Consider the following 19,480-nt stretch of genomic DNA (forward strand, 5'->3'; position numbering starts at 1 on the left):
TCCTTCTACGTGTTTTTTCATCAATAACCACCTCTCTTAATGCCCCATCTAGAATACGTTGGGGATAGTCTCTCAATCTAAAATTTTCACACATTTCCTCAATTCTTTTTGAACAGATGGAGGGGTTGGTAACAATCCTAGTCACTCGCTGAAACTGTGATTTGGGGATAGCCTTTTTAACAGAATATGGGTGTGCACTCCTAAAATGTAAGATACTATTCCTGTCCGTATCTTTTTTATATAAATCTGTCTCAAAGTCCCCTTTCTCATTCCTAATTACCATAGTGTCCAAAAAATTTATCCTCTCAGTGCTATATGAAATGGTAAATTTTAGTTCACTCCATACACTATTCAAATCATCATAGAATGTCATTAGGGTTTCTTGTGGCCCCTCCCATACGCAAAAAATGTCATCTATGAACCTAAACCAGGCTCTTCCATGTATCTTGAATAGAGGATGTTCATAGACATAATGCTCCTCAAAAAATTACATATATGTATTTGCGTATGGGGGGACCACATTCGCACCCATTGCCGATCCCCTCTTCTGTTTATAATATACATCTTGGAATAAAAAATAGTTCTCATACAGAACCACCTTTAGTAACTACATCACTATATCTCTTTGAACCCCTGGAAATTCATTAATCTCAAGAAGCCACCTCACTGCGTTTAATCCTTTTTCATGTTCTATTGATGTATATAAACTTGTAACATCTATTGTAGTAATGATGGCATCTGAAGATATATTATGAATAGTTTTAATTTTTTCCCAAAAATCTCCTGGATCTAATAAAAAAGATTTATTTTTCTTTACTAGAGGGGTCAAAATGTGTTCCAATGTTATAGATAGAGGGGATAATACTGACTCTGTGGACGCCACAATTGGTCTGCCAGGAGGATCAATTAAAGTTTTATGCACTTTCGGTAATATATAAAATACTGGGGTGATAGGATCATCTTTAATCAAAAAATCAGCCAACTTTGAATCAATATTACCCCCTAATTTATATCTATCTATCATTATCTCAATTTTCCTTTGTATATCTTTCAATGGGTTCCCTTTTAATGGTTGATAAGTTGTAGAATCTGATAATTGTCTCATTATCTCCCCAATATATCTCTCCCTATCCATTATTACAATTGATCCCCCTTTGTCAGCGGGCTTTATCTCTATCGTCTTATCATCCTGTAAAAGTTTAAGGGCTTCCCTTTCTTTCATGGTTAGATTACTACTGTAAGAAAAACCTCCTAGTTGTATCCGATTTAATAAAGATTCAACTTCTCTTGTAACAAAGCTAATATATGTTTCTGTCGGGTGATAAATCTTAGGTGGCGAAAAACTGCTCTTAATTCTCAAATTTAAATCTACTAACTTCAAACACTCCTCCTTATCTACAACAGATCTAATTGGTGCCGGTGGTGGTATAGTGGAGAAATGTGTTTTTAACCTTACATTTCTAAAGAAACGACTTAAGTCCAGATCTAATTGAAAACCATTAAGTTTAGACATAACACCAAAAGATAAACCTTTCTGTAGCAGTTCTATTTGTGACGGTTGTAAAGTCTTAGAGGAAATATTAATAACTAGCATGTCCTTAGTACCTGCGACCTTATTGTCATCGCTGGAGTAGTTCCTCCTGTGATGACGACCGGCTCTCCTCGATTTCTTCTGAAATGTCGTCCTCTTCCTCTCCTGAAAAAAGGGCGCTGCGGGTTCCAAGATCCTGAAGTATCACTCCCAGAATCCGAAGAATATTGACTGCTGCGGAAAAAAGTTCTGGAGTATTTTTCATAACCAAAAGCCGGGTCCCGCCACTTGTAGACCTTATTCATAAGATAATCCTCTGTGTCTCTAGCAAACTTTCGGCGTTTTCTTTCCTGTAGATCCTTACGAAAATTATCCATGGAGATATTCAGAGAGTCTTTCAGGGCAGTCAATTCATCCACTTTTAAGCAAGTACTCAATTGAGTCTCGATATTATTAATTTCAGTCCCCAAATCAGTAATAGCTTTTTGTAATCTATCAATTGTCAGGAGAATTAAGTCCAGTGAACACTTATTTATAATCTGTTCAAATCCGTCACAAAAAGCCAAATCGTCTGAGAAAAGAGTTGGGCGTAGGTGCACTCTCAACCCTCGTGGTATTCGTTTCTCCTTGTAGTATTCAGTTAATGTTGCTGCATGGAGTTCATAAGAAACCAGCCTTTTCATCTCTTTTTCCAGATCTCGTCTTTTAAATTCACTTGTAGGTATCTTAAGAAATTCTGTCGAGATTGTGGATAACGAAATAATCTTTGCAGCCTCCTCTTCATTAAAAGTTTTGCTTACCGCTGCCATCAGGAAAGACGTGTGCTCGTACTTCAAACGATCAGCATCAAAAAGGAATAGTCAGCACTCCGTATAGCTAGAGAGGTGAACGTGGAAAACAATGTCTGTAGAAAAAGAAAATCCCGGCACTCACGTGTTGATAATCAGTTGATTTATTCCATAACTCACACAAGACGTTTCAGCCTGTCCAAGGCTTTTTTCAATTGTGGTTCAATACATTCAGTCAAGATATTTATAAACAAATCCACGGAAATGACATAATTCTCATTAACATAAAAAAAGAGTAGACCAATAAAAAAATTATATATAACAGAATTTACAACAACATACAAAAAATTAAGTAATAATAAACTCAGGTTGCACAATGAAAAAGAACAAGTGAATTCATATATTTAAATAATCCCCGACTACACATAAAACCATATACATCGCAGATTGTAAAATTTATTGCATGCATATACCACATTATATCTTTATTTCTCCATATTCTTTTAGCTAAAAATATGTAACATTTCATAGTTTTTCCAGAAAAAATCCTTAATGTTTTTAAGATTTTTTAATATTTCCCATGGAATCAAATATATCAATGACAAGTAAATTCATATATATAAATAATCTCCAACCAAATATGAGAATATAAATCCTAAAATATGGATTCCATTTCATAAATGTATCAAAAATATTCCCATCTAAATTTCTCAATGTTCTTTTTATTAAACACATTCAACATTATATAATTTTTCTGGAAAAAATTCCTTGATATTTTTAGATTTTTTCAAAAAGATTTTTATTAGAACAATACTGTTTATTACATTTGTATATACAACTGATTCCTCATGAACAGCCTGCAACAAGTGACTAAATCTATCTTTTATTCTCTTGCCCTTTATAATTCTATTAATAAATACCTTATAAAGAGATCAGTATACTGCCATGTTCCCATAGCTCCCAATTCACATAGTAGAAAAAATTCATCATATTATTTCTATATCACTTTATATCACATTATAAATTGTAACTACATATAAAGCTACTGCTGAAGGAATAATCACAGACATACGGGAATAGAGAACATCTATGTCCTAAGTGATTCTCACCTCCCCCAGATCGTTGTCTGAGATAAGAGTGACTTTTTAAATTTATCCTTTGTTATCCTCTATTCCCTAAATTAGACCTTATTAATTTCGTTAAAGGTGACAGTATAATTAACTGTCCACCCACAACCAGACTGGGGAAGACCTAACAGTTGTACTGGTAACTTCCGTCGTGTTGGCGTTACGGGGAACGCTTTCCCACCTTGTGTCTGCGGCCACCACACTGCTTCTTTCTGCCTGTTGTTGTGTTACGCCTCCCTCCCCCTGTGTGCTGTTGTCCCCGCTCTGCATGTCCCCCTGCCAGGTTGGGTCAGTTACTATATCATCCACCACCTCGTCTTCCACTTCCTCACCCTGGTCCTCCTCCTGACTTTCTGGCAATTGTGTCTCATCATCATCATCCACCTTGTACAACAGTAATTGCACTTTCCCACCTTAGCCTTTGTTTGACCGTGGCTGCTCAAATATTTGCCCATTGCTGCAAGCGTTCTCCTCTTTACCCACTTCAAGTAGACCAGACGAGAGGCCCGAACCTATAAATGTAAAAGTGAACAGCTCTGCTGAGTATCCGAGTTTGGGATCACTTGTCTCCGGGCACTCGGCAGAGTGGGAGGAAGGAGAATCAGGGTGAGAAATATGTGGTTCAGACTCACAGCTACTGAAATTTGACAGTGTGGAAGACAGGGCTGTGGTGGTGGAAAAGTGACTGAAAGCATTATCTGCTATCCAACCAACAACCTTTTGACACTGCTCTGTGTTTAATAATGTGGTTCTGCGGTCCCCTAGTAATTGGGACATGAAGGTCAGGCATCTGGATGTTTGTTGTGGCACAATTTCAGCTTGCCCATGGTCGCAACCTTGGCCTCTGCATGTACCATCACGTCCACTTTCCTGTCCCTTGCCACGCACCTTGACCATTTTAAATGGAGGACAATATTTTCCACGTTAACTACAAAAAGCTGGATTTAAACCGCAGTTATATGTGATACGTCTGATGGACAACCACGGTTTTAAATAGCAGGCCTGTAGTTTACTAATACTATTATTCACAGCGACATCATGTGAATAACTTCACCGGCACACTGCAAAAAAAATGGAAATGGAAGCCAGAAATGGCTGATTTTGGAACGCAGTTATATGTGATACATCTGACGGATAACCACAGTTTTAAAAAACGGGCCTGTAGTTTACTAATGCTATTCTTCACAGCAACCTTGTGTGAATAGCTTCACTGACACACTGCAACAAAATGGAAATGGACTTGCAGTGACTTTGAAAACTTAGGCAAGAAAGTGAAAGAATTGGGAGCACAGGTGGTCTTCTCATCCATCCTCCCAGTGGATGGCCATGGAACAATGAGGTGGAATAAGATTCTACAGTTGAACAACTGGCTACGTCGATGGTGCCATCAACAAGGATTTGGATTTCAGGATCACAGAATAAATTACCTATATAATGGACTACTTGCTAGGGATGGGGTGCACCTTACGAAGACTGGAAAACGTGTATTTGGAAGTCGCCTTGCTACACTCATCAGGAGAGCTTTAATCTAGAACAATGTGGGAAGGGAAGCAAAAGGCCAGAAAAAGCTATACAGCTGACAAATACTTTTGAGATCTCTGCTATTGGAAGTGGAAAGAGAGAACAAAGGCAAAAAAATCTAAATAATGCAAATATGGGAGGAAGAGAAACCAATCACTTGGTGGGATGATACACATGATTGGAATACAAGGCTAAAATGATTCAACTTATTTGCAAGAAACAGACTTGATAAACGAGGAGGAGGTGTCGCTTTGTATGTTAGAAAAGCGTATATCTGCACAGAGATTGAAGCTTTAGAGACTGGGAGTTCTGTGGAAACTGTTTGGGTAAGAATACAAGGAGAGAACAATGGAAAGGACACCATTGTAGGCATTTACTACAGGCCACCTGGGCAAACTGAAGATATGGATGAACTCTTTATGTATCAAATGACCAAGTTCTCCAAAAAATATGACATAGTGGTCATGGGAGATTTCAACTATCCAGACATTTGTTGGGAATCTCTCTCAAGTAAAACTAACAGGTCAAGTAAATTCTTATCCTCTCTTGCTGACAACTTTATCTTCCAAAAGGTAGGGGAGAAAACAAGGGGATCTGCTACTTTGGATCTAATCCTTATAAACAAGGAGGAAATGGTTGAGGAGGTAAAAGTGGCTGGGACCCTAGGAGGCAGCGATCAAGCTATTATAGAATTTTGGATAACTAGAGGTGGAAGACATGTGAAGACTCAAACTTCAAGGTTAGATTTCAGAAAGGCAGATTTTAAGCGACTCAGAAAGAGAATAGGAGGGATCCAATGGCTGGATGTCCTTAAGGACAAAAATGTCCAGGAAGGATGGGAAATTTTTAAAAATGAGATTCTCAAAGCACAATCATTAACAATCCCGAAAAGTAGGAAGAATGGGAAGCATTTAAGGAAACCAGGATGGATGAACACAGAACTTAAACACATGCTAAAAAGAAAGAAAGAAATGTTTATCAAATGGAAAGAGGGAGGCATATCTAAAGAAGATTATAATGCAGTCTGCAGAACCTGTAGGGCACGTTTCAGGTTAGCTAAAGCTGACAATGAATTAAGGCTCGCAAGAGATGTTAAAAAGCAATAAAAAAGGATTTTGGGGGTATGTCAAAAGTAAAAGAAAAGTCAAAGATGGTATAGAATTTTTACGGGATGAAAATGGTGAAATGGTAAGAAAGGATGTTTTTAATTCCTATTTTGCATCAGTTTTCTCTCAGAAAGAAAATGTAACATCAACTGATCTTCACTGTCCTATTAAAGGAATAGAAGAATCCAGGTTATCTGTAAACATAAAGATTGTGAGGGAATGTTTAGCTAGCATAAATGAGTTCAAGTCTCCAGGTCCAGATGAATTACACCCCTGAGTACTGAAAGAGATCGTATAAGAAATTTTAGAACCACTCTCCATAATCTTTGAAAATTCTTGGAGAACAGGAGAAGTCCCAGAAGACTGGAGAAGAGCAAATGTTGTTCCTATCTTCAAAAAGGGGAAGAAGATGGACCCAGGGAACTATAGGCCGGTGAGTCTGACTTCTATACCAGGAAAGATCTTTGAAAAAATTATTAAACAACATGTATGTAAGTACCTGGATAAGAATGAAGTGATTAACCAGAGTCAGCAAGGGTTTGTAACCAACAAGTCATGTCAGACTAACTTAATTTCCTTCTATGACAGAATCACTGACTGGGTGGATCAGGGAAATGCTGTAGACAAAGTATCTCACACCATCCTTATTGAAAAAAATGACCAAGTATGGAATGGACAAGGCAACTGTTAGGTGGATTCATAACTGGCTTAGTGATCGGACTCAAAGAGTGGTCGTAAATGGCTTCACATCCAGTTGGATGAATGTCTCAAGTGGGGAACCACAGGGCTCTGTCCTGGGACCTGTATTGTTCAACATTTTTATCAATGATTTAGATGAAGGAATTTAGGGTAAACTGATTAAATTTGCTGATGACACAAAGCTAGGAGGGATAGCTAACACTAGAGGAGAGAGCGAGAGGCTTCAAAAAGACCTAAATAAACTGGAGCAGTGGGCAGCAACTAACAGAATGGTTTTTAACAGGGAAAAATGCAAAGTACTACATTTGGGCAATAAAAATACAGAATGGGAGGAATAGAGCTAAGCAACAGCACATGTGAAAAAAACTTAGGTATACTAATAGATCATAGACTGAACATGAGTCAACAGTGTGATGCAGCAGCAAAAAAGGCAAATACAATTCTGGGATGTATTAACAGAAGCATACAGTCTAGATCACGTGAAATCATTATCGCACTTTACTCCTCTTTGGTCAGACCTCATCTGGAATACTGTGTCCAGTTTTGGGCACCACATTTTAATAAAGACATTGACAAATTGGAGCAAGTTCAGATAAGAGCGACCAGAATGGTGACCGGTCTGCAAACCATGTCCTATGAGGAACGGTTACAGGATTTGGGAATGTTTAGCTTGCAAAAAAGAAGACTGAGAGGAGACTTAATAGCTGTCTACAAATATCTCAAGGGCTGTCACATTGTAGAAGGATCATCTTTATTCTCATTTGCACAAGGAAAGACTAGAAGCAATGGGATGAAACTGAATGGGAGGAGACACAGATTAGATATTAGAAAAAACTTTTTGACAGTTAGGGTGATTAATGAGTGGAACAGGCTGCCACGAGAGGTGGTGAGTTTTCCTTCAATGGACGTCTGCAAACAGAGGCTGGACAGATATCTGTCTGAGATGATTTAGTGAGCAGGGGGTTGGACCAGATGACCCAGGAGGTCCCTTTCAACTCTACCATTCTATGATTCTATGATTCTATGAAGCCAGAAATGGCTGATTTTGGAATGCAGTTATATGTGATACGTCTGATGGAGAACCACGGTTTTAAAAAACGGGCCTGTAATTTACTAATATTATTCTTCACAGCGACCTCGTGTGAATAGCTTCACCGATACACTGCAACAAAATGAAAATGGAGGACAGAAATTTGGAATGCAGTTATATGTGATACGTCTGGCGGAGAACCACGGTTTTAAAAAGCGGGACTGTAGTTTACTAATACTATTCTTCACAGCGAACTCGTGTGAATAGCTTCACTGACACACTGCAGCAAAATGGAATTGGCAACCAATATTTTCCATGTTCAGTTCAAATTTCTGGATTTTTATCGCTGTAATATGGAAAAGATCTGATTGCATTCTGCAGTTCTAACAAGCAAATGGAGCAGAAAAATGGTGTTCACTGGATTGCTTTTTAAGCAAATAATCAGGAATAAGATTAAAAAAAATGAGCCCTGGCCCCTGATATCTGGAGCTATGTCTACAAATATCTGTAATAGCAGGATCAGTCAGAACGTGCAATGGACCCTCTTGTGCAGTATGTACCGTAGTCTGCCACATACACTGCCCGCCTTGCTTTTTAAGCAAATAACCAGGATTAAGATAAAAAAAAAATTAGCCCTGGCCCCTGATATCTGGGGCTATGTCTACAAATATTAACAACAGCAGAAGCAGACAGAATGTGCAATGGACCCTCTTGTGCTATATGCACCTCAGTCTGCCACATACCCTGCCAGCCTGCCTAAGTCTTGTTATCACCACTGAATATATGCCGCTGGATTAGTCCTCAGAAGGACTGTTAGTTCAGATGGATATATAGATATGCCGTGGAATACCTATACTAACTATAAACAAGCAAATCTCTCTCTGACGCAGCAGCAGCTCTCCCTATTCTGCCTGTTTCTGGGGTAGACTGTGACGAGCATAGCGGCACCAGGTCTTATATAGACCCGATGACGGAATGCGGCATGCCAATCACTGTAATGCCACAACCAACATGGCTACGGCATTACAGTGTGTGGCAAGCAATCCCTGCATGTTCATTGGCTCTCTAAAGAGCGCCAAACATGCAGGGCTGGGACCCAAGCTTCTGCCGAGCAACCCGGAAATACTCGCCGAGCACTGAGCTTGTCGAGCACCGTGATGCTTGGGCGATTACCGAATAGTGGCGAGCGTGTTCGCTCATCAATAATAGTTTTCTAATTATTTAAAAAATATTAATCTGAAAATTTTGACGTGCATTTGTAGTCAGTCCCCAAGTCAATATTTTGTAGGACCACCTTTCGCTGCAATTACACCTGCAAGTCTTTTGGGGTATGTCTCTACCACCTTTGCACATCTAGAGTCTACAATTGTTGCCCATTCTTCTTTGCAAATCAGCTCTAGCTCAGTAAGATTGGATGAAGAGCCTCCATGAATAGCAGTTTTCAATCTTGCAGCAGATTTTCAATGAGCTTTAGGTCGGCACTGTGACTGGGCCATTCATAGACATGAATATGCATTGATCTAAACCATTCCATTCTAGCTCTGGCAGTATGTTTAGGTTTGTTGTCTTGCTGGAAGATGAACTTATGCCCCGTTCTTAAGTTGTTGGGAATGGCGTTTTCAGTTTGATGTGCAATGATAATTTGTCTCATCTAATCAGAGCACCTTCTTCCACATGCTAGCTTTGTCCCCTACATCGCTTTCTGCAATCTGCAAATGGGACTTCTGATGGCTTGTTTTCAAAAATTACTTTCTTGTTCCCACTCTTCCATAAAGGCAAGATTTGCGGAGTATACAGCTAATAGTTATCCTATGGACAGATTCCCCCACCTGAGCTTTAGATCTCTGAAGCTCTTCCAGAGTGACAATGGGCTTCTTGGTTGCTTCTATAATTAGTGCTCTCCCTGCTTGAGATGTCAGTTTAGGTGCACAGCCAAGCCTTGATTGGTTTTCAATCGTTCCATACTCCTTCCATTGTTGGATGATGGATTGTACAGGTTTCCATGAGATGTTTAGAGATTGGGCTACTTTTTATAACCTAGCCCTGCTTTACTCTTCTTCTGACTTGTCTGGTGGGTTCCTTGATTTTCATGATGCTGTTTGATATTTAATGTTCTCAAACAAATCTCAGAGGCCTTCACAAAACAACTGTAGTTATACTGAGAATAAATTGCACACAGGTGGACTGAATTTACTAATTATGTGACTCATGTAGGCAATTGGTGACTCTGAATTTTTATTTAAGGGTATAAGACTACAGGGAGCTGAACCCAAATGTACATCACAATTTTCAGATTTATACTTTTATTTAGAAAACCATGTATCATTTCCTTTACACTTTACAAATACTTGCTACTTTGTGTTGGTATATCACATATAATTCTAATAAAATACATTTATTTCTTGGGGTGAAATGCGAAAAATGTGAAAAAAGTTCATGGGGTGACGAATACCCTTTCAAGGCACAGTATTTGTTGTGGAAAACCCCTTTTAAATGCACTAGCATGATATCCAAGAATAATAGGAATTTATCGTGAAACTTTAAGCTACTATTTTGTGCAGTATCATTCTCCACCAATTATTGAAAAATCAAAAAAACTATTGTTTAACCCGTATGTGGATTTTTTCTTTGTATACAGTAATACGATATTAGCTGTTATGTAGTAAATGTGGAAATGCATTTGTGCTCTGTTTATTCTGAAAATGATTAACTGCGAAAAATAAGACAAACAAGGTGGAATTAAAAAATAACATTAGACTACACATTGTTACCTTGATTAATGGCTTGTTTGGAAGCTCAGGTTCCTGGAGGATTAATGCTAAAGCACATATGACCCAGTGGGCCCGTTCTCTTCTATAGCATTGTAAGTGTTATAGATTTATCAGACTGGAACTGCAGATTACTCATGTGTGAACTACACAATTTGCATGCCTGAAATGCACAGATGGAAAAAACAAATTGATTTAAATACCATCACTAGGATGGTATTTAAAGGGGTTAGCCAGTAATTTTTTTTGTAGAAGGGGCTAAGAATTAACAGGCAGGTAGTTACTAACCATCTGCCTTTTCTGGAAAGGGACGATCTATTCTGGCCAAACCTGCGATTTCCCTGCTTCATTTCACCTCTCATCAACAAAGCAACACCTTCTTTCTCACGCTGCTCTGTTGATGCAGAGTCACTGCAGGATGCTGATTGACAGCCTGCTCCCCTCAGTTAGATGGGGGGAGCTGGCTGTCAATCAGCATGACATCAGCAGTGATGCCCCGTCAACAGAGCAGGGAGGAAGAGAAGACAGCAGTTTCAATGTGAAACAGTTTCCAGTGAAGGCCGCATATTTGCAGGTGTAAATCGTCCGTAAACACTGAGTTGGTACAGATCAGTACCGGACAGAAAAGTCAAGTGGTTAACAACTACATGCCTGTTAGTTCTTATCACCATATGCAAAAATAATAAAAGTCTCGGATAAATCATTCAAACACCATCCTCCTGTTCTTGGGTACAAATCCGCAAACTGCCTCTCCAGAGAGGAAGAGGACTAGAACTCTAGGGCCACCTATTGGAAGTAGCAATCCTAAAAGTCAATATCAACCCTTTAACGTGCTTTGCCATATGATTTAGGATAAAAGCCAAACTAGTATCTCAATTTGTGGGAAAGGTGTTTTGGGGTTTTGCCCCTCATCAGTGCAAAGTACATGATCTGATTTGGCTAGAGTTCTAGTCCTCTTCCTCTCTATAGAGGCAATTGGCATATCCAAACCTAGCTAAACCAGAATCTCAATTTGCAGACAGTGTTTCTAATTATTGCCCCTCATCATTGCAAAGTATGAGATCTGATTTGGCGAGGTGAGAGGCTTAAGACTGAGATCTAAGGGGTAACAAGCCAGGCCTGGCATGTCAGAGTAAGGAGACTTATTGTTAAGTGGACGGTAGCAACAAACTTTATTAAAATGAAATGCAACCGAACACGGGGTCCGCGATGCAGCCTAGAAGACTGCGGCCGAACACCCACCGGGTAAGAGTGTAAAACAACCAACTTAAAGTGTAAATCCCTCAATTGTTACTACACACCTGGACGGGAAAAGGATTCGCACTATCTCCGTTAACTACACGGGAGATGTGCGACAAATAATGTAGCTGTAGCTCTGCTAACTGCACAGAGGCTACGCAGCAGGGGCTAGGACGTATGTGTGACTCACGCCGGCATGTACGTGCTCCCAACCGGGGTGTGACCGGTCTGTGGAGTAACTCTCCAAGTGGCTAACAGGTGGTGCCAGGGATACGGAACCCGTAGTCTGCTCGGGGTATAGCAACCCCCTTGCCGGAGCCAGACTGCCAAATGGGAACTACCTGCCTTCCCCCGCTAAGCCTGCCTAAGCGACCTGTGCTAATCAGCCAAGCGAACTTTGGCATCGGCAGGTCACAGAGAGAGCTGCTAGAGAGCAGGTGGAGCCCAGACAGACAAGCGTCCACACATGTACACAACTTAGACAGAATGATCAGAGCGCACCGCCATGCTTGTGGGTGGGCTATTTAAAGACTAAGCCCTGCCCACAGTCACATTATTGGTCGCACTACTCATGACGTCACCCGCGGCCAATCAGGAGGTGCCAGGTCACCGGATCAGCTAACACCAAACCACCAATCACGGCCCGCCATGTCACTGGCATGCTCAGTGCCGTGCATCCTGGACTTAGGCTGTAGCAGCCCTGTTCCCCTCCACAACCTATGCTTAACACTACTAGGAACAAAGACCCAAGAGACAACTTGTACATCTCGTGCACTAGGTAGGCGGTGGGACCGACAGTGATGCTGAGCAGCATCTGCGCTGGCTGGACCATATGGGAGACCACAGAATCCACTGATAATTCTGACCCAATTTCAGATCCAGCAAACACCTGACACCTAACCCTTATACACCAGGCATGCTCCTCTGGGAAATTAAATATGCAAATTGCCTCTTTAGAGAGGAAGAGGATTAGAACTCTAGTGCCACCTCTCAACAAGCCAAATACCCCAAAACGCCTTTTCTGCAAATTGAGATTCTGGTTTGGCTTTTATCCTAAGTCATATGGCAAGGCACATTAAAGGGTCAATATTGACTTTTAGGATTGCTACTTCCAATATGTGGCACTAGAGTTCTATTCCTCTTTCTCTCTGAAGAGGCAATTTGGATATTTAATTTCCCAGAGGAGCATGCATGGTGTATAAGGTTTCTCACTGACATGCCATGCTTGGCTTGTACTCTCCACAAGAAGAAATTTTACGTCTTAGATTCCTGTGTGCAATTCCTCGCAGATAATTGATTCTTGATTCTTGTATAGAAACTATTGCTAGATATGCTTTTCTGAAACCTTTAGGTAGCTCATAAAGTTGTGTTTTCTGCTAACCTGACTTCCCCACCCTGCTGAGATGAGGGTGGGGAATTACATTTTCCTTTGGACCTAAAGGTTTCCATGGGAAGAGCAATGTTCTTCACTAAACTGCAAGACTTAAAACCTACCCCCATCAGCCAGTTTGGGCTTTGAGGGTCAAACCCTATTTTTCAAATCTGATGTGTCACTTTGTGTGATAAAAGAAACCCTCGGAAATACTTCAACATATCCCTGTAATTCTGTTTTTTTTTTAGATATTGTAGTTTGTGTTAGTGGTAAATATATCTCAACATGTTTTGTGTTTTTTAATGAAAATATTTGAAATTTGAACATTTTTTAAAAATTAGCAATTTTCAAACTTTGAATGTTTACACTCTCAGGCCTTATTCAGACATCAGTGAGTTCTGTTCGTGTTCTATTAGTGTTTTTCCTGCGGGCTGAGTCCAGAATCAAAATTACCCAAACAAGTCATTAGGTCCGTGGCTATCATGGACAGCACACATATGGCAATAATTATTATTGCAATGAGTAGGAGAAGTTTTGCTGTTTTTTTTTCATCAGTAAAATAATCACTGATGAAACATAAAAACTGACCAGATACTGATGAAAATCAGATCCAAAACATTGGTGAATAACAGTCTGCGTTTTTACGTATGACAAAAATCACAGACGTCTGAATGAGATTCTAAACCAGGTAGTTATACCACACAAATTAGGTAATAAACATTTGTTTTCCATTTGTCTACTTTATTTCAGCATAATTCCTTGTGAGGATGTTAGATGGGTTAAAATTTAGTAGCAATTTTTCATTTTTTTCTAGGAAGAGTACAAATCTTTATTTTTTACAAACCCATTCAGATTTGAAGTGATTTTGAGGATCTTCTAAATTGGAAAAACAGGCAAAATGATATTATTTTTAAAATAATACCCCTCAATTTATTCAAAACTTCTTCATTGCTCCGTGATCCAGTGGGGGGCTGCACCACCCAACCCATGTCGGCGATCACTGTGATTGGCTGATCAATTATGATCAGCCAATCATAGGGCTGTCATAATAAAGTTTGAGAGAAAAAATCATTGTGACAGCACCAATCAAAGCAGTCACAATGGATGGAATGATCGTGACGTCACCTCTCCTGATGAACCCCTTTGGCACTGATTGGCTGAGCGATAGTTACTGACCAATCAGCTCTAAAGGGGTTAATCTAAAATAGCGATCACCGCTCTGCACACCATCTTTACCTCAGAATTTGAGTGCAGAGCAGTTGTATACCCCCACTGTGCACCTGAGAGAGAGAATATCATTGGTGACCAGTGTGATCCTCCTGCGATCTGTCTCATGCCATCTCCTGTGTTGTGTCTCCTGTGACCTGTCTGTTGTGCTGTGTGCTGTCTGGGTTTGGCTGCTGTATGACTGATCTGTGATCACAGCAGCAGCTGTTCCCCAATCCCTGTTCCAGTACCACAAACATCCCCCCACCCATAACCCGCCCCACTCCCATTTGTATTTTTGGCGCACTTTTTTGGCACCCTGCGCTGAGCATTTGTGCTCTTCCTGTGGCCACAGTGCTCTGATCAGTATCGCTGCTGATCAGTGTCTGCGCCAAGGGTCGTTTTCTTTTATTTAGCTAGTTAGAGTAGTGGACGTCGCAGTGTAAGTGACGTCCAATTTTTTTTTAGAAAAAAAAATAATAGTACAGAGTAGCTTTAGGCTATGTGCCCACAAAGCATAAATGCTTCTCCCTGGCAGGAAAAACGTATGCGGATTTTACATGCGTTTTTCCTGCCAGGTAGAAGCGTTTGTGAAGCGTTTTTGAATGCATTTTCGCATGCGGATTGACAAGCGCTTTCCAAGCGATTTTAGCATCACTTGGAAAAGTGCTTGACAACTTGGTCCCACTGTATAAACCCATGCAACCGGCACGGATTTATATAGTGTGACCAAGTTAATAGTTAAAAAAAGAATAAAAATGGTAAAAAATAAAAAAAAACATTATACTCACCTTCTGATGGCCCCCGGTCTCCTGTACGGTGCGTCCGGTGTCTTGGGCGGCTCGCGTTGGTGTAAAAGGACCTTCCATGATGTCATTTAGTCATGTGACAGGTCAAGCGACCGCCGACGTCAGCGGTCGCGTGACCTGTCACATGACTAAATGACGTCATGGAAGGTCTTTTTACACCATCGCGAGCCGCCGGGGAGCCAGGACGCACCGTACAGGAGACTTGGGGCCATCAGAAGGTGAGTATATTGTATATTTTTTATTTTCATTTTTTTTTTTAACAGGTACTATGGTACCCGGGTCTGGATGAGAGTTTCCTCTTCTCCAGACCCGAGTACCATTCACACATTGAATAGCTTAATATCCACATGTGCACATGTAGTCATGAGGATATTAAGCGATTCAATTCAAGTCAATGGCGGCATTTACGTCACGTTTCCGCAAAAATAATGGACATTCTGCGGATTTTTCCGCAATGATAATCCGCAGCGGAAATTTCCGCAGAATGTGCATAGCACATGCGGATTATCATTGGGGACCATGGGGCACGTATTACCAAGCGTTTAAGAGTTTTCGCTGCGGAAATTCCGTGACTAAAACGCTTGAAAAGCGCATAGTGGTCACGCAGCCTTATAGGTAAGGAGGTAGCACATTAGAGTAGCAAACGTCGCAGTGGAAGTTACGTCTGATTTTCTTTTAAAAAAATAAATAATAGTACAGAGTAGCTTTATAGGTTGAGAGGTAGTGTTTTCTTTAGAAAATGAAAAAAAAAAGAATTGTTATCACCTGGTAACTTCCTAGCTAGTGCATTAGGGGAGCATACGTTGCGGAGTTAATGACGTCCGTTTTTATTTTACAAAAAAAAAATTAGTTAGCGCCGAGTAAAGTTGTAGCTAGTGCATTAGGGGAGTGTACGTTGCAGTATTAGTGATGTTTTTCATTTTTCTTTTGCAAAAAAATAAAGGAATAGTTAGCGCCAAGTAACCTTATAGGTAGTGCATTAGTGTAGTGAATTTCACTGTAATTTTTTTTATAAAAACTTTTTTTACATCTACTTACTCTCTTCATTTTTTCTTCTAAGTGTTTCTTCTAAATTTTTCCTTGTTCCTTTTTTTCTCTATTCTCTTCTTTTTTTCTCTCTACATTTTACTATAAATAGTACCCTTTACTCAAGCCCCACACAATACATGTGTAAAAACATCAATTACATACACATCCCCAGTGTTTTGAAGAATAAAATAAAAATGGCCCATTCGTCAAGAAGACACTATTCACTAGAGGAGGCATATGCTTTCCCTGCCATCAACACAGATTCAGGCAGAGAGGAAGATTCCACTTTCCTTTACTTCTCTTCCTCCTCCTCCTCATCTAGTCAGGAGGGACCCCCAAGAAAAGGCACCCTAGGACCAAGGCAACTCCTACAGCAATCGATCTCATATGGACTCCACCCTCCAAAAATTATCAGCCTGTTATTCCGGATTTCATAGACAGCTCAGGAATCCAATTTGACACTAGAAGTCTCACTCAAATTGACTTTTTCAAATTCTTTTTCAGTGAGGAAATAATAAATCTTATGGTGGCCCAGACAGATTTGAATGCCCGTCAATTTTTCACCCAAAATCCAAAGTCATCATACCCCAGATGGACCCCTGCAAATGCAGAAGAAATTATGACATTTTAGGGCATTTTGCTGGATATGGGCATAGTCAGAAATCTTGCTTCCGCAATACTGAAGTAGTGATATATCTACAGCAAACTTCTATTCCGTATGGCCATGACAATGACACGATTAGAAGCAATCCAAAAATGTTTGCATTATAGTGATAATATGCAGTGTCATTTCGCCATTACTCTGTACTCGCCTGAGCAACACAGTGCTCGACAAGTTTGGCGCTCGGCAAGTATTTCTAGGGAGCTCGGGTACCCACCCTGCATGTTTGGAGCTCTGTAGAGAGCCAATGAACATGCAGGAATTGCTTGCCGCGCACTGTAATGCCATAGCCATGTTGGTCGTGGGTATTACAGTGATTGGCTGGCCGCACAGCGTCATCAGGTCTATATAAGACCTGGTGATGCTAGGCTAGTCACAGTCTACCCTGGAAACAGGCAGATTAGGGAGAGCTGCTGCTGCTTCAGGGAGAGATTTGCTTGTTTAAAGTTATTAAAAGTATTCCACAGCATATCTATATAGCCATTTGAACTAACAGCCCTTCTGAGGACTAATCCAGCTGCATGTATTCAGTGGTGATAGCAAGAGTTAGGCAGGCAGGCAGAGTTTGTGGCGGACTGCAGGGAATACAACACAAGAGGGTCCATTGCACGTTCTGACTAATACTGCTGTTACAGTTATCCATAGAAGTAACCCCAGGTATCAGGGGCTAATTTTTTTATCTTAATCCTAATTATTTGCTTAAAAAGCAATCCAGAAACACAATTTTTCTGCTCCAGTTGCTTGTTAGCACTGCAGAATACAGCCAGATCTTTTCCATATTACAGCGATAAAAATCCAGAAATTTGTAGTGAACGTGGAAAATGTTGGCCTCCATTTACAGTTTGCTGCAGTGTGTCTGTGAAACTATTCACACTAGGTCACTGTGAAGAATAGTAACCTACAGGCGTTATCTACAATTTCTGCTAGGAGGTGTCCAACTATATCCCAGTCCTTAGTTCTTGTAGAGACCCCTCCCTTATATCTATAGGTCTGCATTCAGACTAGCCGAGGACTTAGGCTGGTCTGTTCACAAGGAACAGGTCCCCCGCTGCATCGTAGGGAATCAGCTTAGTCCTATTGTAGGGACAGTTTTCCTATCTTTCCTTAGTGTTTGTAGCAGTTCATAACAGTAAGTCCAGCCCAAAAATAAAACACTCTAAGGAAAGAAATCCTGATTTCAGCATGGTGTCGGTTCAGGAGTTGGCTCAACGCCTGCAGGTACTGTCTTTGGAGGTGGCCGAGCTCCAGCAACACGTGAGTAGCTGTCCTGGAGCGCAATTTGTCGAACCAAAGGTAGGACTGCCAGATTTTTTTTATGGCAAACGGCAAGATTTTTTTTCCTTTAAAAACTCTTGTTTATTATATTTTCGTTTAAGACCCAGATCCTCGCGCATTGGGTTTATAATGTCACTTTTGCGCAAAGAACCACAGAGATGGGCCTTTTCTCTACAACCTAATGATCCGTGTTTTAGATCTGTGGAAGATTTTTTTTCTGCTATGGGGTTGTTGTATGATGATCCTGATCGAGTCTCATCTGCTGAAACTGAATTAAGACGTTTGAAGCAGGGATCAGGTGATGTGGAAAATTATTGTACATACTTCAGAAGATGGTCGGCTGAGGTGGAATGGAATGACTCCGCATTAAAATGTTTGTTTCTTGCTGGTCTAGGTGAAAGGGTTAAGGATCTGCTGATTGCCTTCCCAAAACCTGAAACCTTGCAGGAGGCAATGCAATTAGCCATACGTGTGGACAGGAGACTGCGTGCTAGGAGTAATGAAGAGAAATCTACTGCTATGGCAGCTCCTAGTTTTCAGAGGGTCTGCTTGGAGGGTGGAGAACCGATGGAGATTGGGGCGATATCACCCCACTCTCAGGAAAAAGACCGCAGGTTTGCTAAAGGATTGTGTTTTTATTTTGGTAAATCTGACCACTTTATTAAGAACTGTGTGCTTCGTTTGAACAAAGAAAAAAAAAAGAGGTCAGTTACGCCCGCATAGCTTGTTTAAACTCAAAAGGAGTATTTCTTTCTGGAAGCACCTCATTCCAGGAGGAGTTGATTGAATTTCGGGTATTTGGTGATTGTGGTTCTACACTCAATGCGATTGATGAGAGTTTTTTGGAAAAATTTAAATTAGAATCCAAACTTTTGTCATCTGCTATTTCTGTGGTTGCTGTTGATGGCTCTCCCTTGAAAGGTATTACTCACAAGGTTTTTGAATTTCCCCTCACCATTAATGGTATCCACCAAGAGAATTTGGATTTGGCGGTATTAAATAATTTGCCTGCTCCAGTGGTTTTGGGGTTACCTTGGTTAAAATTGCACAATCCTGTACTGGACTGGTCTACCAATGAAATTAAGTCTTGAGTGTTATGATAGATGTTGTAACGGTCGCGTTGCTGCTGTGGAAAGAGGGGAATTACCTGTACCTATTCAGGATTTTTGGAAGTTTTTTTCAGAGGAGGAGTCGCAAGTTTTGCCTCCTCATAGGGACTATGATTGTACTATTGAGTTTGTCCCTGGAGCAACTCTTCCCAAGAGTCGCTTATTTAATCTTACTATCCCTGAGAGAAAGGCCTTGGAGGAATACATACA

General features: G+C 40.5%; 1 protein-coding gene across 1 annotated transcript in view; it reads right to left on the minus strand.

The window, feature by feature from the left end:
- Window positions 1-1,473: 1,473 nt before the first annotated feature.
- LOC141171727 (uncharacterized) overlaps window positions 1,474-19,480 on the minus strand; it is a 30,244-nt gene continuing 12,237 nt past the window's right edge. The window contains exons 4-5 of the mRNA XM_073655374.1: window positions 1,606-2,361; window positions 1,474-1,485 (exon numbers count right to left, since the gene is read on the minus strand). Coding sequence (XP_073511475.1) covers window positions 1,474-1,485; window positions 1,606-2,361 — 768 coding nt within the window. The remainder of the gene's footprint in view (window positions 1,486-1,605; window positions 2,362-19,480) is intronic.

The sequence above is a fragment of the Phyllobates terribilis genome, unplaced genomic scaffold, assembly GCF_046119375.1.
Source record: "Phyllobates terribilis strain yellow unplaced genomic scaffold, ASM4611937v1 Scaffold_12__6_contigs__length_324123572, whole genome shotgun sequence".
Lineage (NCBI taxonomy): Eukaryota > Metazoa > Chordata > Amphibia > Anura > Dendrobatidae > Phyllobates > Phyllobates terribilis.